This window comes from Terrapene carolina, unplaced genomic scaffold (genome assembly GCF_002925995.2).
Source record: "Terrapene carolina triunguis isolate 2854851 unplaced genomic scaffold, T_m_triunguis-2.0 Scaffold38, whole genome shotgun sequence".
NCBI classification, from domain to species: domain Eukaryota; kingdom Metazoa; phylum Chordata; order Testudines; family Emydidae; genus Terrapene; species Terrapene triunguis.
Window position 1 is genome coordinate 7,336,301 of NW_020664389.1, and position 23,488 is coordinate 7,359,788.

Genomic DNA, 23,488 nt, shown 5'->3' on the forward strand with positions numbered 1-23,488 from the left:
TTAGTTATTGTGGATCAAAAATTGGCATTGGACAAGCAATTTGCATTAGTCAGAAATACCTTTTGGGTTGAGGCTTTTGGCAAGTCATTTGTTGGGAAAGCAGTACTAAACAATGCCCTTCAACCTACCAGATGTGCTACTTTGGAAAAGGTTGGGTCCTTGCCAAAATGCAGTTTGTTGCCCACCACTTCATATCATTTTTATTTTGTACCTCTAGAAATGGCCTAAATAGCCCCTCCTTTTGTGTTATATAATTTGTATATATATAATTTCCTCTCGCCATTGGATTTACTTGTGTATCTCAAAATGCTGAATGATAACTGTAAACCCACACCTATACTGAGTTCCACAATTATAAGCACTCTCACCTCAGCACACTCAGAGGCTAATCCTTGTGCATATAAATAATAATTTCTTCTTGTCTGTACAGAAGAGTACAGAAAATATGCTGTTTAAAATGTTATTTTTATTTTATTAACAATGAAAGCAATAAATGCCTATAAACTGAAAGTGACCAATTTCTATTAAACTCTTCTTGACTGCACTTTCACTAGGATAAAATGTTTTCTAATTTCTCGGAGGGCCCTGGTTTGAGTAAGGGTGGGAACTGTGTTAAAGCAGTAATGAAGCCCATACATAGCTGATATTCAAGAAGGGGAAATGCCCTAAATTCAATTTCAGTAGCTCTATCTACAGCTATTTTCAGTCTGATGTTTATAAGAATGACAATTAACCTAGAGACGAGGACACACATGGAGGAATAATGATGTAGTAGATACCATTTCAACACACACAGGAGCCAGCTAGCTAGACCTAATCCTGCTTTACAGCAGCATGATTTACATAAGGAGCTAGCATGTGTTGCCTAATTTAGTTTTCAAACCTTTTGGCAATGTATATGCTTTTTCTTTTAGGCAGTGTGGGACAAGACTGGTCAGGGCTGCAAGAATATCAAAGGAATAGAAGAAGCGGGTGCACTGTATATCAGCTCAGTTTCTTGACATCTTTCAAAAACACTGATCATTTAGCACCAATTTGATCATAAAAAATAACCCTTCCTGAATAAAGGCAAAACTCCACAATTTGATACCAGCGGTGTCATATCTAGAACCTTTTCACCTAGCCAGTAGTGGGGGGAAAAATCACTGACAAGAAAGGTGCCAATTGAAGAGAACAGGCACACCAGATTTTTGAAAGGTTACAACCAATGTCCAGCATGCTGCTATCTTTAATGAAAAGAGTTCAGTGTCAGACCAGAACTACTGCCATAAGGAATATTTCTCCTCAGCGCGTCAGGCTGGCCAGATGTCACTTGGCAGGTGAATCTACAATAGAAGGATAAAAGGAGCAGTGTGTATATTGGTCCTTTTGCTTTTAAATGATGAGCAATGCATTTACTTTTAGCAAATGTAAAGTAAAAACACGCACGTCTTGTCTGTATTCATTAGATAAGAGAGGCTACCTGCTGAGTCATCTTTCCTCTTCCCTCTGCCCCCAATAACATATTTTGCAAGGAGTTTTACAGTGCACATAGTATACAAAGGCGTCATTTGAATAACTTGGAGGCTACTTTTACTGGGAAAACAATTTGTTTGCCTTTATCATGTTGCAATTCCTAACAACTAGTTTTATTTTCCTTTCCTCATTTGTTCCATTAGTGCTACGGGATGACTTTCGCCAAAACCCTACCGATGTTGTTGTGGCAGCTGGAGAACCTGCTATTCTGGAGTGCCAGCCTCCTCGAGGACATCCTGAGCCCACAATCTACTGGAAGAAAGATAAAATCCGCATTGATGACAGGGAAGAGAGAATCAGTGTAAGTCCTACCAAAATGCCATTGATAGATAATTATCCACAATGTTTTCTAAAAAGTATATTTCTCCATGGATTTGAATGAGCACTGAATAATTTACATAGCAGTGTCCACAAAGATATAAACCCCCGTCATTCAATTGGCTCCATGCAGGGAAATTCTTGTGCTTATATGGAACTTCACTGATGTTACTGGGACACTAGGCAATCATTGGGTGTCCATGCACAGTTCTTATTGTAGGACTGAGGATGTAAGTATTTGTATTGGGCCTGCGCCACACCCCCACTAGCCCCACAACTGAACACCTTGGAACTCTGAAACTGGAGCAGAATTTCCCAGATTGTCTCTACAATGGGCCAAACCAAACTCTCCAGTGCTAACCTTTGAAAGTTAAAAATTTGCACCTCAGGTCCATCTTTAGTCCACCTTTAATCATAGGGAGACCTGGTATCAAAGTCTATAGTTAAGATTGTCTCATATTTTCTACTAAAATGCACTGTTAACTTTGCTGAACTTTAATCAGGAAGCAAATTTTTTTTATGCTGACTATCTGCCTATAGGCTGAATATTTTGAAAAGTTTAAGCATAAATGGATCAGTTGTTTCTGAGAACAAGGTTAGGAAAACCCATCATTTTGTCCATGTTAAAAAGAATTGTTACAACTGTTTCTATTAATAACTCTTCTATGCTTTGGAGTTGGAGTTGCCCAGATGTCAGGGATTTATCTGTGCCTTCCCTCTGAAAAGCTATCCAAATTTGTCCAAGTTATAAGCTTCTGAAAAATACTAGTTTGCACATGCTCAGGAGAAAATTGTTAGAGTTTGGCAGCAAAATTCTCTGAACATTCCATCTTCCATTGGGCATGCTCCAGTGTGTTAGTGCCCAGAGGATGTGGAGAAGAACAAGGAAACAGCCTGACTTGAATGCAAATGAGTGAGAAGTGGACGAAAGCGGGGAGAGGAACGAATTGGTTGGGGGAGTGGGGAGGAGGCATTGATAGATACCAAGGACAGGAACCATAGGTTGTAAAAGAGCTGAGCTGGACAGAGATGAGAATAAATCAGGGTTGTGTAGTGAAGAAGGCTGTTATCTGTAAAACCCTTGCACAGGCAACCTTAATACTGGCCTTTCCTAACTTTTGAGTAGTTGGCTTTGCAACCTTAGTATTCCCTTAACGTAGTTATTTTATACATAATACATTTTGAACTTGTTCAGTGCTGGTATAATTTGATATAATGGTGGCCTTTGGAAACTCGATTGCCTTTGATGTGTAAAGATTTGCAGTTTAATGATCTCAATATATATATATACTATTCAAGGTGTTGTGGACCAGACTATCTCCACTAAGTTCTGCTCAAACTGGGGGAGGAGGAAAGAGTAACAGGGAGCTTACTGCACTTCCCTGTGTCTCAGGTTATAGTGGCTCCAGCCCTGACTTAAGTTGAATCAACCTATCGGCTGCTTTAACTTATAACAGCTACCTAGGGTCCCAAAGAATACATACATTTTCTGGAAATTTGCAGCGCTGAGCTGTGCCCTTTCTTCTAATCAACCTGATCTTTCTCTTCCTCAATATGCCCCTGTGCTGGGGTTGAGGTGAGGTTGATATAGAAGTCAAGGGAATTCTCAGTTGGGCAACTGCAGATTAATTCCATCCCATTTGCACCAGTCAGAAATAAGGAGAAAATCTGGCCTTGTAAGTACAGAGAGTACAAGGGAATACTACAGATTCTGAGATCAATTTACTATAGATAAAACTGGCTTTTTTTTTAAGTGCCACTATGGTACTGTAGGCTTACAAATTAATATACTAGAAATAGTGTACCAGATGCAGCATATATCACCAAAGAAAGGTAGCAAGAAATGTAATTGTTTTGAAATTTAAGGGCATCATACAAAAAATTGAGACAAGACCAGAAGTAGGGTCAAATATACTTCAGAAGAGCCTAATATCAAATTAGTATTGGTATTGTTCAATACCAAATAGATGGCCTGATAACCCTTAAAGAAAAGCTTTGACATTTGTTGTTTAAAAAAACAAAAGACCCCCTCCCCATATTTGAGATCTTTGCAATCTAAGAGCCTCCCTTTATTTCTGATTGTTTATGTAAATTAAAATGTCTTCTCTTTGCTTCAAACAGATACGAGGTGGGAAACTAATGATCTCAAACACGAGGAAAAGTGATGCTGGCATGTACACTTGTGTCGGTACCAACATGGTGGGCGAACGAGACAGCGATCCAGCAGAGCTGACTGTCTTTGGTAAAACTACTTCCTCAACTTTTGTTTTATTTTTACTATACATGCAAAATATTGAGTTGATCTAGCTGAACAGCCAAACCAGGTGACAAAGGCAGGGTAACAAAAGACAGAGTAACTGCTAATGTACAGGCTACATTTCACAATTTTCCATGAAGGACAAGTTTCAAGGGTTGCAGGTTATAAATTGGGAGCTGGGATGAAGCAGTCATTTTTTTGTGAGTGCGTAGTTTAAATCTAATTGGAGGTCCTTGATGAAATGCATAAACTCAGAAACCTTAATCCAGTAGATAATGCTTTCCCCCACAACATTGCCGAGTATAATTGAGCCACTTTTAATACAGTGTCTGCTTAACAGAGACTTGGACCAACATAGCCTGTTTAAATAATTTCTTATTCCCAGAGGACTCTGAGATCAAAGCTGTTGTAGCACAGCACACAGAAGCTGGATAAACTGCACAACATCTTAGATAAAAATATCTATATAGTTAAGAAACTGATCTCATGAGTTTATCACATTTTACTTTAAAGCAAAAAGTATTGGACTGAGTATTCATCTCTGTTTTGACTCCAGTTTTCACAAACCACTCTTACAGCTCTCCATTGACCCTTACTGCATACCAAGCGAGGCTATACAAACTCTGCAGTACTTGAGTCAGCTTGCTTCTAGCATTGTACCACTTGAGTACTTTGCACAAAGCCTCTCAGTTAACATAGTCAAATGCTTTCTTAAAGGCAAGGAATGTGCAAAACAGAGGTTCGTTGAACTTGGTGTGTCTCGCCAAGATTTGACCAAAAACAACTGTCTGATCTATGGTGGAGTGCCCAGGTCTAGAGCCAGTGTGTGACTCAGAAAGGATTTCTTTTGCTCTTTTTTTCATTCAGCTGTGAATCACTCTACAGAATACCGTGCTAGGAATAATCATAAGACTTAATTCCTTGGTAGTTATTGCAGTTATTTCAGGGGCTTCACCCTTTGCCCAAATTAGGTTAAATAGTTTGTAAAGGAGCATGACTGTGTCTCTTCCACCATGCTTTAACACTTCAGGTAGTACGTGGTGTGGACCAGGGGCCTTGTTGTTTTTCAGGATCATCATTGCAGCTTTAATTTCTGCTTCCATTATGTGTTCTTCATTGTTGCCTTTGTAGCTGATGGCCTCAAGGACATCTGGGTCAACTTGACTATTCATGTGGAGTAGCTGATGAAAATGTTCTTTCCATCTTTTGAGTTGATCTTTCATCGCGTAGCTGACTTGTTACAGGTGTTAAGTTCTGTAATAGTTTTTTTCAAGCTCTTTGTCTTCTCTCTCTCTCAAGCCATTGTTGTTTTTCAAGCTCTTTGTCTTCTCTCTCAAGCCATTCTTTCTTAGCTTTTTTGACTCTTCATTTTAGTTCCTTCTTGATCTATTTGTTTTTCTGCTCAGCACAGTCTTCAGCTTTCAGATGTTCTTGATATGTTTTTCTTTTTTTGATGTGATTTTGATCTCTGGTGTCACCTACTTTTTCCTTTTTGGATACAGCCTCATCTTTAAAACCTCCTCACTTGTGGCATGAAATATGTTTTTTGCTCTGCCCAGACTTGTTCTATTGTTTTGTCATCTAGGTCTAAATGAAGGGCAAAGTGGCCACCGATGGTATTCTGAAAGGGTACCTTAGTGTCTGTATTTTTTCAAAACTTTGATATTATAAACTGTCTTGACTATTTTTGCAAATTTTGAAATATGAAGTCTGATCCTGATGGTAGTGATCACTGCTTGATCGTCTGAGTTTGCATTCAGACTTCTGTAGTCTACTACACTTGTTTTCCAGCATTGTATTACTAGGATGAAGTTGATCATGTTTTCTGTAATACCATCATTAGAAATCCAAGTTTCTCTATGGAATTGCCTGTGCTGAAATGCTGAGTTTGTTATAAACAAACTGTTAAATTGCTTCAGTTGTGCACTATTATCACCTCTCATTTCTTGATCCTATTTCTTCTTTCCCCTGGTGTTCTCTCAGGCCATGTTATCACTCCCTGTCTTGACAGTAAATCCCTTCATTACAAGCAGAAGATTTCTAGATGGGGTTCATGAAAACTCTGTTTGAAGATAATTGTAAAATTGGTTTGTGGCCCTGTTTGTCTTATCTAATATAGTATACAATGTTATCAGTCTTTGCACATACACACAGATCAAGATTTGTTTCTCCATTTCAAACAAATTGTGAGCATGACATGGTTCCTTTTAGTGAAGTTCCATGACCACCTGTGGATTTGCCATGATGCAGTATTACACGACTGTAAACTACCACTCTGCTTACTGCATTGACGAAGCATGAAAGCACATGACTTTTTTAAATGGTACTTTTGCACCTTGCAAGTCATACCAGTATTGGATTATAGTTTCCATTACAACCAATACATCAACATTATTTTATATTATTTTATAATATTAGAGATTGAGAGAGACACATACAGAGAGACAGTACCTCTCTTCTTCATCATTTTGAGTACTAGTAATTTATGGTAATAATCCCTGTAGATACTAAACAGATTGAAGTCCAAGTCTACAAAACCCTAAGGTTCCCATAACTCGTTAAAGGAATTAAATACTAGGGATAAAATCATGTGAAAAATACATTTAAATTCCTATACTGCAAAGGCATGACAAGTATTAGGTTTGCCTTAATATGCAAACTTTTATGTAGTCAATTACAATATTCTGAACATTTGCTACAGGATATAATCATAGCAGTCAACCAGTAAAGTACATTCTATGCCTGTCTTCCTAGTACTGTATAAAGGGAATGGTAAATGAAATTAGCAGTTTTTATCCCACATAATTGAGTTAGTCTCTATAAGGAAATCTGTACTTAGAATTTCCTTGCTGTCCAAATTTTTCCAGCTCTTCAGGATTTTTTTTTTTTTTCTGCTGCAGCAGGAGAACCACACAGGCCAATATGTTCAAAGTTGGATGCTGAAAGTTAGGCACCAAATTGAATGTTTAGATGCCTAAATATGGATTGCCTGATAGGTTTAAAAATGTTGGCCTTGATACTTAAAATAAATCTAGTACAGGAAATGAATCTGCCTTTACTGGGAAATTAAAAGGATTTATTAATGTTACTGGCAAATATACAGAAAGTACTGATTATTGTAGGGAAAAGTTCATTAATCATTAACCACTCTTCTCCCCTTTTAAAAAAGCCTCAATCCAAAACAAAAACAAAAACAAACCCTATGGCAAGCTTTAGTGTACATTGCTACCCTACTAGGAAATGGGATAGTTCCATACTACATTTCCGGAAATCAGTTGTAGCTTGTTTTTGGCTCTGAACGTTTTTCTATAATACCTTTTGCGTGTCACTCCTGATAGTTTTTGGTTTTCCTGTGCAGTGAATTTAGCTTGAGGCAATGCTTCTGGAAAAACTGAGTCCGCATGGTGGTGACCGGTGGCTTGATCGGAACAGCAAGGATGTCTGGGATTTTAAAAACAAAAGCCCGTAAACCCAACACCTTAAATAAAGCAATACATGAAAACACAATAAAAGGGCTAGTAAAGGAATGAGAGGAGAAGAGAAAAGAAGGGAAGAAGGGGATGTGGATAGGTTGCAATATTCAGAACCCTCCCACTGAGATGCACAAGTATTACTAAATAATATTCAGAAATATCCCCATTAGAACTGTTCTCAAAACAAGCAAGTTACACTTTGCCCTCTATTTATAAAACTCATATTTTTGTGTGCATTTATGAAATCGATCCACAATAGCATTTTCAATTTTTGTTGTAAAAAAGGGGATTTTGTCCCTCCTAGTCAAATCCTGAATCCTCTGCAAGCAGAAATTGTCCAACTTTTCACAGTAACATTTGATAAATGTAACTGGTTTTGTAAGCAGCACATCCCAAAATTAGTCCTGTTCTTTGAGTTGCGACACCAGAGCAGCATTAGGCTTTGCCAGTCCTCTTTTTCAGGGGTCACTGCTTGCTTGGGTCTTCTGAGGCTCCCAGGTGTCATCTCATAGCAGAGCAGCAAGAGAGCAAGAACACTGTCACAGAATCTAGGATCAGTGGATGACCGATTAAACAAATTTCAATCACAAAAGGCAACATGCTACTTTTTTTTATTATGGATTCATTTCCCCCCCCCTAAATTCTAAAGACCAAATTCAGAAGTGCAAGAGGTATAAATTAGTCTAATTTAAATTGTGCCCAGGTCTGAACAGGCCAGCACAAAAGTGGCTTAAAAGGCACCTTTGCCCCCTCACTCCATTCCTGTGCTGAGCTGAGCAAGATGGAGAATGTAGCCAGTTGTGCTCTGTTAGCAGTTAGGCTCCCATAGAGCCACTTATACCCACTCATCAGTGTGCAAGGGTGTCTGAAGAACCAGAAGGTGTAAGTTAAGTACCATACAAACTACTATTCTCACTGTCTTCTGTCAATTGCTTCTCTTCCTACACTCCTCTCATCAAAGATCTCAGCATGAGTTGCTCCTTGTCACTGTTTTGGACTCAGAAGTTCCGATTCATTGATGATGCATAAGGATGCATATGCTATATGTTGTGTGACTAATTTGTCATCAAATCTAAGGGCCTCATCCAAAGCTCACTCATTGGCAGTCTTTCCATTGACTTCAGGAGGCTTTTTGATCAGGCGCTGGGAAAGTCAAAGTAATTAAAGGCTTTGAGAGGGAATTTAAGTTGGTGAAACACAACTAGAGAGGGTGCCAGAAGGAGGTGTAAGTGACACTGGTTAGACTCCTCTAAGACGGACCCATCTCTGAATTCAGCCTTTTATTTTAAGCTATATGAACTTTGTTATTCAGTCAGCATTAGATAAGGAAGTGTCTGTTAGAAAGACACTGCCTGGCAACACCCTTAGGGACAGAATTTGAGTTGTCCATTAAGGGTTACACTGTATTTGGAAAAGAAATACCTCTGGAAGAGGGCACTTTACTGAAGATGTTAGATCCCAATTTTTGCCTTCTTATAGCCCTGGAGCCAGCACTACGTTCTGTGGCTACAAGATGGACTTTGCTAAAGTATCCTAACTATTCTCTATATATCAAGGGCTCTTTAATTCCAATACAGGAAGATTCCTAAACTATGGCAACAAACCTGACTAAGTCATCATTGTATCCACAATTCAATTCAGATCCCTTAAGAGAAAGAGAAGTTGGTGTGTCTTTCATTCGTCATGGCAAGGGTCATGATTATTTTCCTCAACTTCAGTCATTTTAGTTGTAGTTAGTTATTAAAATGTTCCATATAAAGAATGCAAATATACCATGCTCATGATACTGAAGTGAGGAGGGATAGCTCAGTGGTTTGCGCATTGACCTGCTAAACCTAGGCTTGTGAGTTCAAACCTTGAGGGGGCCATCTGGGGCAAAATTGGTCCTGCTAGTGAAGACAGGGGGCTGGACTCAATGACCTGTTGGGGTCCCTTTCAGTTCTATGAGATAGGTGTATCTCCATATATTTTATTTTTTACTTTTTGTAAAGAGATAAGCTGATGTCACAATATTTGCTACTCCACAGATACTGCCAGAATATCCAGACGTAATAGTATAATCAACCAGGTATAAGAGATGCTGATTAGATCTTAGATGTTTGAACCTAATATTTAGAAAAAGGTATCACTGAAATCAATGGAGAGAGGTGTGCTGGTTGGTGGTGGGAGGAGAGACTTCTAACTTCAATAATAATGGTTCCAGTCCGTTTGCATGTAGCTCTCACAATTCTTACCACTTTATTGTGAAAACTCACAGAACCTTAATAGTGTATAAGGCATAGATGTTTACAGTATCTGCATAAGTGCTTTACTTCCAAAATGACAAGAAAAAATAGCCTAAGAAAAGACATACCTTGGGAAGAATGTCCTGAATACAGAAACACCAGCTTTTTTCATCATATTTTCACTTGCTCACTCAGCATACACTAAGAACCTTTTAAAACATAGCATGACCCACACTCATCCTTTCATCTCCTATGGACTCATTTTTGGCAATGAGAGCTTTGAGGCTATTAGGGTGGAAAGTAATCCAAATCATGCTACAATTAACAAAATAGTCACTCCACTGGCTGAGATCTGGAAAAAAAATGTCTCTAATGTTCTTCCTTTGCGTCAAAATCTCTAAGTGAAAAAGCAGATTTCCCCCCCCCCCCCTTGTAATATTTTTTTCTAAAGCGTTTTTATACAGGTTTGTCATGTTTCTTACTAGAAGACTAAAACACTTTAAAAATGATTGTTTCTTTCCAATAAGGAAAGAGAAAAGAGTTTTAAATTTGATTGAGTCTACATAGTAGAGGACACATTACATCCTTCACTCCAGTGATTATCTTGGCAGAAAAAGATATTAAGGCATTTAGGATTCCTTTTATTAGATTTTGACTTCCCATACATGGTCATCTAACTTTTTTGAGGGGCATATAGAGGGCAGTAACACATATTTGAAGGCCATCAGGGCCTCTCTAATGGACTGCAGTATACACACAATTAGTTAAATAAAGGAAAAGTAAGTACTGGCTGTCACATTCCAGGGTGCAATCCAGGGTGCAATCCAGACCAGTTGCTGTTGTAGCTTTCAACTTGGGTTCCTCACAATCAGCCTGCCAGCCAGCAGGTCACACCATGAATGTCTGTGTGGCCACAGCCCTTGTCCAGCAACTCCGACCCCAGCAGCACACCAGCCACACTCTGGCTTCCAACAGACTTGGTTACTACTTGCAGGATGACCTCAACACACTCCCAAATTTTCACCCCAAAACACGTGTTCTGCACTGTCCATCCCTCTTCTGGAGAGTTCAGGTATTTTAGGTCCATTGCTTCTGTAAGGCAAAAATATCCAACAGGTTGCTACTTTAATTGGAGTTACCAAGCCATTCACAACACTGGATTGGTTTTGATTAAAGAGTAAAACACATTTATTTAACAGCAAAGAGATAGCTTTTAAATTAGTACAAGTACATGGTGCTAAAGTCAGAAATGGTTACAAGAGAAATAAAGATAATTCTCCAACAACAAAACTTCAAAAACAGACTCCAACAAGAAACTGCAGAATTGGAATCAATTTGCAAACTGGACACCATCAAATTAGGCTTGAATAAAGACTGGGAGTGGATGGGTCATTACACAAAGTAAAAACTATTTCCCCATGCTAATTTTCCCCCTTCTGTTACTCACATCTTCTTGTCAACTGTTGGAAATGGGCCATCCTGATTATCAGTACAAAAGTTTTTTTTTTCTCCCGCTGATAATAGCCCACCTTCATTGATTAGTCTCGTTATAGTTGGTATGGTAACACCCATTTTTTCATGTTCTCTGTGTGTATATGTATCTTCCTACTGTATTTTCCACTGCATGCATCCGATGAAGTGGGTTTTAGCCTACGAAAGCTTATGCTCAAATAAATTTGTTAGTCTCTAAGGTGCCACAAGTACTCCTCGTTCTTTTGAAAGATAAAATACTTTCTATTAGCTAAAACTTAACAGACTGGACGTGGTTCAAGATAAAATTCTCACCGCACACTCCCAGGAACAGGACTGACCAAATTTCAGGTCAGGATCTCTCCCAAAGTAAAATGGTGGTGTCGTTTGTTGTCTTAGGTGACATAGAGGGAGAGATACATGGGCTGTTTTTGCTCCTCACCTTTAAAGTCCAGTCAACTTTTGAAATGCATTTTCCTGAATGTTAGCCCTAGATAATGTTGATTCCCACTGTGAGGTTGGAGTCATGGAGTCTAATGGTGAAAGAGGTTCCAGGTTGCTGTTTGCTAAAATGTAGACTGATCTGTTACTGCCTCTCTTCTTTGCCAAAGAATGGCCACTTGATAGGTTATTGCCCATCAACTTGGATGACACCTGACTAGAGGTGCCAGTATGTCTTTTGGCTTTGAAAAACAGGTTTATCCAGTCCCCAGACTTGTCGGATAACCCCATTTTAGTCATAATTTCAGCTTATGTTCATAACTTTACAAATAATGTTGCTACATACATCTCACCATGCTATTATTGGCTCAGTAAGTTATTAGTTTTCAAATGATAGCTCACAAGACATATTTGTACAAAGATTATTACAATAGTGTTTAGAACAGGGGTCGGCAATGTTTGGCACGTGGCTCGCCAGGGTAAGCACCCTGGCGGGCCGGGCCAGTTTATTTACCTGCTGATGCGGCAAGTTCGGCCGATCACGGCCCCCACTTGCCGCGGTTCGCCGTCCCGGGCCAATGGGGGCGGCGGGAAGCCACGGCCAGCACACCCCTCGCCTGCGCCGCTTCCCGCCGCCCCCATTGGCCCGGGACGGCAAACCGCGGCGAGTGGTCAGAGAGTGGCAGCTCTTGGCCAGGCATCCAGCTCTGAAGGCAGCGCCCTGCCAGCAGCAGCGCAGAAGTAAGGGTGGCAATACCATACCATGCCACCCTTATTTCTGCACTGCTGCCTTCAGAGCTGGAAAGCCAGAGAGTGGTTACTGCTGACTGAGGGCCCAGCTCTACAGGCAGCAGCGCAGAAGTAAGAGTGGTAACACCATATCATGCCATCCTTCTGCGCTGATACTGGCAGCAGCTCTGCCTTCAGAGCTGGTCTCCTGGCCAGCAGCCACTCTCACCAGCTGCCCAGCTCCAAAGACAGCACTGCCTCCAGCAGCAGTGCAGATATAAGTACCACAACCCCCCACCTCACAATAACTTTGCAACCCCCCCTCAACCTCCCCCACACACAACTTCCTTATGGATCAGGACCCCTACTATTTCAACAGCGTGAAATTTAAGATTTAAATAGCTGAAATCATTAAATTTACAATTTTTAAAATCCTATGACCTTGAAATTGACCAAAATGGACCGTGAATTTGGTAGGGCCCTAATCATTGATCATTGTCCTCCAAAGAAAGACCAGGATTCTCCTTCTGATCTGGGTAGGAAGGGTTCTGCAGGATTTTGCCTTAATATCCAGTGTACTACTTAACCCACATTTTCTCAAAGTGGCTGTCGCAAGTGCTGCAGCATACTGTAGGCGTCTATCTGGTTTTCTGATTACATTAACAAGCCACTTTTATAACTGCAAGCAAAGTTTATTCTGACGTTATAAAGGTCACACTAGTAATAGTACAACCAGCTGACATGACATATAATCATGACCTATTTTATAGTCCTCTTCAAAGAGTATTCATCAGTGAAGCATAGCTTGGGCAATGGGCACTTTATTTACTCAGTTCAAGCTTTTAAAATGGCTACATTAAAACTTTTATACATGGCTATGATTTTCATTTATCACTCTTTCCTGCTATTTTCTCAGATATATTGTGTTCTGAATATTGTTGACAGAATTACAATGTTTAATTATACCACTAGACTTTATTTATGGCCAAAGCTTTAAAAAAAGTCATATTTTCCAAAGTTCTGATCTGAAACTGGATTTGACTTGCCTGTGTGAGAAACAAATTTTATTTATCATGTGCTGGCAAGCACCGTTCTGTCTCCTGAGAGATTAATATTGTAAGCAAGTTATGCAGGTGATTCAAATCCAGTTAATCTGACATAAAGAATGTTATTTGCATTGCCAATGGCATTCACTCTGATCACTCTATATCTGTATAATTAGCTATTGGACATATTCAGGGACCTGTATGAGTGATACAAAATGCAGAAAACAACATAAGAGAGAACATGCTTTTTCCTCATTCGCACTTTGCAAAATGCAGAGATGATGGCAAACTGGAAATGACAACTATTGTAATTTGTTTGTCCTTGATAACTGTGGTCTCCACTTACACAGTTATTTACTTTCCAGCAAGTTCTTAACAGTTGTGGAAAAGATCCAATTCTTAGATGCTGCCATAGGCACCGACTTTCTAATGTGCCGCCCCAGTCCCTGCCCCCACTCCACCCCTTCCCAAGGCCTCACCCCCACCCTGCCTCTTCCGGCTCCCAGCCCGCCTCCGCCCCGCTTCTTCCTTGCCTCTCCCTGCACCGCCCCCTCCGCCAAGCATGCCACACCCTCTCTTCTCCCCCCGGCGCCTCCTGCCTGCCGCGGAACAGCTGATCCATGGCGGATGGGAGGCCCTGGAGGGGTGGGGGGGAAGGAGGTTGCACTGATCGGGGGAGCTGCCAGTGGGTGTTCAGCATTCACCTTTTTTATTTTTGGGGGTGCTCCAGGGCTGGATGCTGCCTTTCTAACATGCTTTCAAACTATACTTGGTCCTGCCTCAGTGCAGAGGGCTCGACACAGTGATCTCTTGAGGTCCCTTTCAACCATATATTTCTATGATTCTATGCCCTTAAACTGCCTGATGCAGAAGCAAGTATTCTTCCTTATGACCTTTGAGCCAGTTACTAACATATCCACAAGGTTCTCCTGAAAATGTGTTGGGATATTTTTTGTGGCTTATTCTGTATAGGCATATTCAGCAACAGATAAGAATTTAATAAATATTACATTTTCCGTGAAATATTGGACATCTGGAGCTTTGTATTGCATTTTGTGCTCGCAAATCTGCACATATTAGCTATATGCATGTCTGTGAGGTGTGTGTGTGTCCACGCATGCATATGCATTATGTTACAATCAAATACACACACTCAAAAATATAAACAAGCAACATCACACATGTTTGCACACATATACATGTATATGTAGTCACATGAATAACACAGGTGTGCCAGAATAGAGTTTTTAAATCTCTTTACCTTTCACAGATGGACACTACTTGTGTGATCCTCATTTTTCGGGTGCCTGATCTGAGAGCTTAGATCTGATTTGCAGAAGTGCGGAGCACTCACAGCTTCAAATGAAGTCAGTGTGAGCTGCACTTTGACCATTTGAAGTGCTATGTAGTGCTATCTACACTGAAAATTGAGGTCCTAGGGATTTCAAATTGGGCTCCCAAAAGTAGTGGATACTTTCAAATATAATATTTCTGTGCTTTACTTTCCCATCTGTAAAATGGATATAATATACCCTCATCTCATGAGGTGATGGAAAAATTAATTAATTATTTTTTGAAGCACTCAGATACTATAGTGATTAGTACCGTAGAAAAGCCCATGAATTTAATAGCTAATGAATTAAGAAAATAATTCTTTTTCTCAGAGCAGGGTTTGAATTATGTGCAGTAAATAAGGCCTGAGGCCACCCATTAAACAATGAGAATACAACAAAACGTCGAGTGGCTGCTCATTCAGTTAATATTGCCCATTCTATGCACTGTGGAAAAAATAGCATGCAACCACATAATTAAAAACTGTCCCCTAATGCATATGCAGAAAGGAGCTGAATTAAGGTTGCATGGGAAAACCCAATTCTGGCATTTTACTGACTTTTGAGTGTTTGACCTGGCAACTTTAATTATGTTTTTAATGCCATTTTTTATGTAATTATACATATATTTCAAAGTCCTGTGTGTGTATGTATAATGTAGTCAACCTGTGAAATTCAATGCTACAGGAAGTCATGAAGCCAAACTCTGTGAGCCAGATTCTGATCTTATTTATGGTGTAAATCTGGATTAATTTAATGTAACCTCTCAGCTCACTGAGAGTGAAATGTGGGCTGCAATGCGTGACAAGCACCTTTATTTTTAAATCACTCTCTGTAGTGTAAATGACTCTTACTATGCCCTCTTTAAATGTGATCTATATAGTTTATAACAGTAAAAGTGTGTGTTTGGTGGGGGGATGTTGGAACTAAATTTGGGTGAAGCATAGGCAACTTTGAGTCTAAAATCAGTGACATGTCTTGAAATGAAATTACCTTGGATTTGTCCCAGTATAACTGAGGTCAGAATTTGGCTGTGAGACTAGATTTGAAACTGGCCTGGATAAGATTCTAACAAATAATAATTTTTGTAGCTGTGCATGCTAGAATAACAAGGCTAAACAAAACTCATTATTCAGGGCATCATTTCGTTTCTAGGGCTGTCAAGCGATTAAAAAAATTAATCGTGATTAATTGCACGATTAATCACGCTGCTAAACAATAATAGAATACCATTTATTTAAATATTTTTGGATGTTTTCTACATTTTCAAATATATTCATTTCAATTACAACACAGAATACAAAGTGTACAGTGCTCAGTTCATACTTATTTGTATTACAAATATTTGCACTGTAAAAACAAAATAGTATTTTTCAATTCCCCCATTGCAAGTACTGTAGTGCTATCTCTTTATCATGAACATTGAATTTACAAGCTGTGACAAAGTTCCTCCTCTATCTTGGTGGGTCCTGCGCTTATTGGCGGATTTTCTTGCCGCAGAGATTCACCATGTGGGTTGGGGAACAGCCCAGAGACCTTCCCCTCTGGAAGAACCCACAGTCCAGGTCAATTAGGAGGTTTGGGGGGAACCCGGGCTCACCCTCTACTCCGGGTTCCAGCCCAGGGCCCTGTGGACTGCAGCTGTCTATAGTGCCTCCTGTAACAGCTGCATGACAGCTACAACTCACTGGGCTACTTCCCCATGGCCTCCTCCAAACACCTTCCTTATTCTCACCACAGAACCTTCCTCCTGGTGTCTGATAACGCTTGTGCTCCTCAGTCCTCCAGCAGCACACCCTCTCACTCTCAGCTCCTTGCGCCTCTTGCTCCCAGCTCCTCACACTCGCACCACAAACTGAAGTGAGCTCCTTTTAAAACCCAGGTGCCTTGATTAGCCTGCCTTAATTGATTCTAGCAGCTTCTTAATTGGCTTCAGGTGTCCTAATTAGTCTGCCTGCCTTAACTGGTTCTAGCAGGTTCCTGATTACTCTAGTGCAGCCCCTTCTCTGGTCACTCAGGGAACAGAAAACTACTCATCCAGTGACCAGTATATTTGACCTCTACCAGACTCCTGTACCCCACTGGTCTGGGTCTGTCACAAAGCGTACACTTATGTTAAAAAATAACCTGCACTCAAAAATAAAATAATGTAAAACTTTAGCACCTACAAGTCCACGCAGTCCTATTTCTTGTTCAGCCAGTCACTCAGACAAACAAGTTTGTTTACATTTGCAGGAGATAATGCAGTCCACGTCTTGTTTACAATGTCACCTGAAAGAGAGAACAGGCGTTCCCATAGCACTGTTGTAGCCAGTGTCACAAGATATTTACATGCCAAATGCCCTAAAGTTTCATATGTCCCTTCATGCTTCAACCACCATTCCCGAGGACATGCATCCATGCTGATGATGGGTTCTGCTCTATAACTATCCAAAGCAGTACAGACTGACGCATGTTCATTTTCATCATCTGAGTCAGATGCCTCCAGCAGAAGGTTGATTTTCTTTATTGGTGGTTCATGTTCTGTAGTTTCCCCATCAGAGTGTTGCTCTTTTACGACTTCTGAAAGCATGCTCAACACCTCATCCCTCTCAGATTTTTGGAAGGCACTTCAGATTCTTGCGTCGAGTGCCTCAGCTATCTTTAGAAATCTCACATTGGTACCTTCTTTCTGTTTTGTCAAATCTTCAGTGCAAGTGTTCTTAAAACAAACACCATGTGCTGGGTTATCATCTGAGACTTCTATAACATGAAATATATGGCAGAATGCAGGTAAAACAGAGCAGGAGACATTATTCTCCCCCAAAGAGTTCAATCACAAATTTAATTAATGCATTATTTTTTTAATGAGCATCATCAGCATGGAAGCATGTACCCTGGAATGGTGGGCGAAGCATGAAGGGGCATACGAATGTTTAGCATATCTGGCACGTAAATACCTTGCAATGCCAGCTAAAAAAGTGCCATGTGAATGCTTGTTCTCACTTTCAGGTGACATTGTAAATAATAAGTAGGTGGCATTATATCCCATAAATGTAAATGAGCTGTTTCTCTTCACAGTTGGCTGAACAAGAAGTAGGACTTAGAGGACTTGCAGGCTCTAAAGTTTTACATTGTTTTGTTATTGAGTGTAGTTATGTAACAACAAAAAAATCTACATTTGTAAGTTGCATTTGCATGATAAAGAGATTGCACTACACTACTTGTATGAAGTGAATTGAAAAATACTATTTCTTTTGTTTATCATTTTTAGAGTGCAAAAATTAGTAATCAAAAATAATAATATAAAGTGAGCACTGTACTCTTTGTATTCATTGTTGTAATTGAAACCAATATATTTGAAAATGTAGAAAAACATCAAAAATATTTAATAAATTTCACCTGGTATTCTATTGCTTAACAGTGTGATTAAAATTGCAATTAATTGCGTTAATATTTTTTGAGTTAATCACATGAGTTAACGGCGATTAATCAACAGCCCTATTAGTTTCTTGTGGTGGCTTTAGTGATGGAGATCAGGTCTAGATGTATTGCAGGGTGTTTTCACTTTCCTCTACAGCATCAAGTATTGATTATCATGAAAGGCAGACTGCACAGTAAATAGCCTATTAGACTGATATTGCTTGGCAAATCCTTTATTCTTATGGCTAGGCTGTAGGTTTTAAAACACTCCCTGCATAGGGGGTGGAGCAGAGCAAGGAGGAGCACTCAGACAGACACAAGGGGGAAAGCAACAAAAATGATAAAAGATTTAGAAAACCTGACTTATGAGGAAATACTGGGCATGTTTAGTCTTGATATAGGAAGACTGAGGTGGGGACCTGTTAAGTCTTCAAATATGTTTAACGGCTGTAATAAAGAGGATGGCGATCGATTGTTCTTCATGTCCACTGAAGATAGGACAAAAAGTAATGGTCTTAATCTTCAGCAGGGTATATGTAGGTTAAATATTAGGAAAAACTTTCTAACTATAAGGATAATTAATCACTGGAATTAGGTCATCAGGAGAGGTTGTGGAATCCCTGTCATTGGAGGTTTTTAAGAACAGGCTAGACAAACACTTGTCAGAGATGGTGTAAAGGAGTCCCATTAGGTTTTTCTCCCAGATGGTGGGAGACCCTGACCATCCCCACTTATCTACACTGGGTGGCTTATGTTCAGCTTCTGTTTCTTAGTCCTTGCAAGGAGGCCCCTGCCAATTGTGGGCCTTCTTATGGCTCTTCTGATAAGGGATCAAAAGGGAAATAAATGTACCAATGCACCTGAGAATAACTGCTTCCAGAGCCAACGCAAAGTGCAAAAGGCCCGCAGTACCTTCTGTCTAAGTAGCAGTTTTCTAGGAGTCCTTCTACCTGGATAGCTGAATCAGGCTCACTCTGTCAGGCTTACCCTGGGAGTTCAATGCATTCCCTGTAGTGTTGGGCGTTGTGATCTCCTGGATGGGAGTTCCTATTGCGGCTTCAGGAGTCGCTCCAGCTGTTTCCTGCTCAGGGTGATATCTCCCCCTGGTTGACTACAGTTTCCTCTCTAGCCCCCCTTCCCCGCCCCCCCAACATTCTGGTGCCTTCCTCATGAGTGTTGGTTCTATACCCTGTCAGGGATGGTCTAGGTTTACGTGGTCCTGCCTCAGCCCAGGGAGCTGGACTTGATGACTTCTTGAGTTCCCTTTCAGCCCTATATTTCTGTGATTCTATGAATCTCTGTCTGGGCTGTTCCTTGTACATGGTAGGTTGGCAATTTACGCCATCTCTTAGCGGATTACTGATCCTGGTGCACTGGTCCTACTCTGTGGCACGGTACAGAGGGGTAGGGCAGAGACCCCACTTCCCTGACACATTTTCTGATTCTCATTTCCCACAAACTGTCTGTACACTACCCAGAGTGCAGGGAATGCAACTGTAACTGTGTGTGGCTATTGTGAAATTAGCAAGAATGGGATGTTTTTTGCTTGCCCCCTTTGACCCTGCATGGCTGCTCACAGTGTAGCCATAGACTTAGTATTTCATAGCCTGATGTTGCATATTTGGAACTAGAGTAGATGCAGTTAAAATATTTGTTCTCTTTGTAAAGCTACTTTTTCTGTGGCGGCTGATTATGCAGTTTTGCTGCCCCTGTTTTATGTTTATGTTTCATGCAGAATATGTTGTGGCAGCCACTGACTTTCTTTCCTTGTTCTCAACTGTTGAGCATATCTGTGCACATTATCATCAATCACATCTTCATCAATTCATCTATATCTATATCTGAAATATTTTAATTTAGTCAACCCAACTCACTATATGTCATTTTAAAATCTCTTTCAAGAACGACCCACGTTTCTCAGGAGACCAATTAACCAAGTGGTTCTGGAGGAAGAGGCAGTAGAATTCCGATGTCAGGTCCAGGGGGATCCTCAGCCAACAGTCCGGTGGAAGAAAGATGATGTGGATTTGCCAAGAGGAAGGTAAGAGTAACCATTCTTGTTTTCATTGTCAGTCTCTCCTCTCTGGTTAACCCTGATTGCTTTGTTCTCTAGTGTAAAACCCTAGTAATCAGATATAATAGGTAAGGAAGTTTATTGCCTGTTGGTCAAATTACCCTATCAAATATGCTCCTGAGCTGGTGAACTAAGGAAAACCACGTGGGGTATGATCACCCATGGAAAAGGGTCTTGGGGAGAGGAGTGGTGAAGAGTTATTTTGCCCACATGGACATTCACTCCACTTGAAGAACATATCTGATGAGCCCCAGAAACAATAATAAGTACTTTAGAAAGCTGATATTCCAGAGAATAACTTACAGATGCTCTATAGGGGGCAAACAGACCAGAGTGCTTACATACCACTTGGAAACAGTAGTTGGAAGGCATAAAAGTAAGGCAGGCTGGAAGGGTTTGCTGGCGATTCTCCAGTCTTACACAATGGTTTGAGGCTAGAAAATAAGTCTGTCTTTTCTGGAATATTTTGGAAAGAAAGAAACAAAATGCCAGAAGTAGAGAAAATAAATTTAAGAGGGTTCAGTCATTAGTAACAGATGTTCTGGCAGGAAGAAAGGCAGGAAGCCACTAACACAACAGACTTAGTTTAACTTGAAAAACATATTTCCCCAGTGAAAGTGGAAAATAAGGCAACACCTTGAAAAGGTAGTTATTAATAGAGAGGTGAATTTTTGTATAATAATTTCAAGTGCTAGAACTGTAGAGGACTGAGCAAATGAAGGAGGAGAAAAGAACTCCAGCTGTGAACACATTAAGGGTGTTCCCATTGAAATTAATTGCAAAGCTTCCATTGGTTTCACTGGGAGGAGAATCAGCAGGAGCAGTCATATTCAACAACTAAACATTTCTCCTTACCTGATCAAGCACAAACAAAAGCAATGTTCATATTTCCAGAAATGGTAAAATGTTTGGTCATGACATGTTGTTGTTGATATACAAGTAGAAATAACATTAAAGGTAGTTTGCATTCATCACCTAACCCCTTGTTCATCTCCCACATAAACAATATACTGTGTAATACTATTATATTGTCTTTTCTCATTCTTCTTGTAATGTTCTGTATATAGACAGGTAAAGTGACATGAAAAATAGCACAAAAATGTGTAGGTATTTTGTTAGCACGTGCCTTGTCAATAAAATAATTCTCTGTACTGAAAATGGACATTTCATTGTATTAAGAGGTTTGTTTTTTTCTGAAGTATCAGTAAATAAATTTATGTTTTTTTTCTGTGGCTTACTCCATTATACTCCATATGAGCTTGTGTTTTGATAAGATGTTGTAAAAGGTAGCAAGCACATTTTGTTTGACATGTAGTAAACTTTACCTATCCCCGCCCCGACTTCCTCTTGGTAGACTGAAGGCCTCTTAACACCTTCATTTGTTGACCAAAAGTGACTCTGACCATGCCTGTACTATGAGCTAGGGGGTCTCATTCCCCTGCTCATGTACACATACTTGTGGTAGCTCAATGAGAGCTAGCACAGGTATAAATAGAACTGTAGCTGTTGTACTAGCACAGGCAATGGCAGCGTGGCACAGTTTAACTGTGCGGGGTAGAAGCACTGCTGAAACTGATGGGAAAATACTCTGCACAGCTAAGCTGTGCCTCCACTTCTACTGCCCTTGCTACCACAGCTACACTACCATTTATACTTGCACTAGCTGTAATCAAGTTACCGCGTGTATGTGCCTGTGAGCGGGGAAATCACAACCCTAGGTCATACAGTAGATGTAGCCTTTGCGGGCCTCAGTTTTCATGTGCCTCAATTTCTGGGCGCTTAACTTAAGACAACTTAAAGGGGCCTGATTTTTAGAAAATGCTCAGCAACCACCATCTGAAAATGAGACCCCATTAAGGTGTCTGAAATTGGGTACTCAAAAAAAGCATACTACAAAGGATCTATTATAAATATACCACTCTTGCTTCCTGGATGCATACATATTAATCCAAAGATTTTGCTGCTCTCAATTTGGAGGGTATGACCAATCTATTGCTCCTTCATGATCTACTTTTGACTCATACCCCACCAGTAGAAAACTGCTGATCTTGTTGCTTTAACTGCTAAGTTTGATAAAGATTTCAGGCTAACAAAGAACTCCTATCTTCTGGATTTTTAAATATTTAATGTTTGGGTTTTCTTTTTTCACCAAATAATAATAATAATAATAATTCAGTTATTTTAAACATGTGTTAACTGGAATTTGTTTCTTCGTGTAATGTTCCTACTACTGATATATTGTGACATCAAAACTAATGTAATAATAATACATATTGAATTTGGGTATACTGTAATGTATTTGCACCTAATGTGGTAAGACTAATATTTTAGGAACTGATCCTGCAAACGCTATTGCCAAATGTGGCATTTACTGTTGTGCACAGGTCCATTGAAGTCAATGGTAGCAACTCATGGTGCAACAATACTCTTAGTAATATTTGCAAGATTGGGTTTTTAAATTCGTTACACATGTTGAACGTACTGTTTGAATAGGATGCATGTTTATATCTATTAAAATATATCTTTACTTTACAGTTTAAAATAAAGGGACATTTTTGACAGAGCTTTTGTTCCAAATGCAGTAACAAATGTATGTACACCTCTACCCCGATATAACGCTGTCCTCGGGAGCCAAAAAAATCTTACCGCATTAGAGGTGAAACTGCGTTATATCGAACTTGCTTTGATCCGCCGGAGTGCGCAGCCCTGCCCCCTGGAGCGCTGCTTTCCTGCGTTATATCCAAATTTGTGTTATATTGGGTCACGTTATATCGGGGTAGAGGTGTATATCTAGTGTGAGAACCACCATCAGGGAAGCTTATGATTAGAATGTTTACATCAAACTTGGGATTTTGATGTGTGGGCAGATCAAGATGTCCTTTCTTTTTTGATTTTTGTTTCACTGTGTATACTTTCGTGCTTAGGACATCTATTGTGTTCAGGTGTTTTTTAAAAATCATTGTTATTACTATTAAGTCAGACTTGTAAGTAGAAATGCCAGATTCTGAACTGATGGTGGTTTGCAATTTTATATTTCATTAGATCAGTGTTTCTCAAACTTGGGACGCCGCTTATGTAGGGAAAGCCCCTGGCAGGCCAGGCCGGTTTGTTTACCTGCTGCGTCCGCAGGTCCGGCCGATCGCGGCTCCCCGCTCCAGGCCAATGGGAGCTGCTGGAAGCGGCGGCCAGTACGTCGCTTCCAGCAGC

The 23,488-nt window shown here is 40.1% G+C and overlaps 1 protein-coding gene across 1 annotated transcript in view; it reads left to right on the forward strand.

The window, feature by feature from the left end:
* The window catches only part of ROBO2 (roundabout guidance receptor 2), a 632,658-nt gene that overhangs the window by 424,619 nt on the left and 184,551 nt on the right, over window positions 1-23,488 (forward strand). Inside the window, exons 3-5 of the mRNA XM_029911756.1 lie at window positions 1,659-1,816; window positions 3,955-4,075; window positions 20,110-20,248. Of these exons, the coding sequence (XP_029767616.1) occupies window positions 1,659-1,816; window positions 3,955-4,075; window positions 20,110-20,248 (418 nt within the window). The remainder of the gene's footprint in view (window positions 1-1,658; window positions 1,817-3,954; window positions 4,076-20,109; window positions 20,249-23,488) is intronic.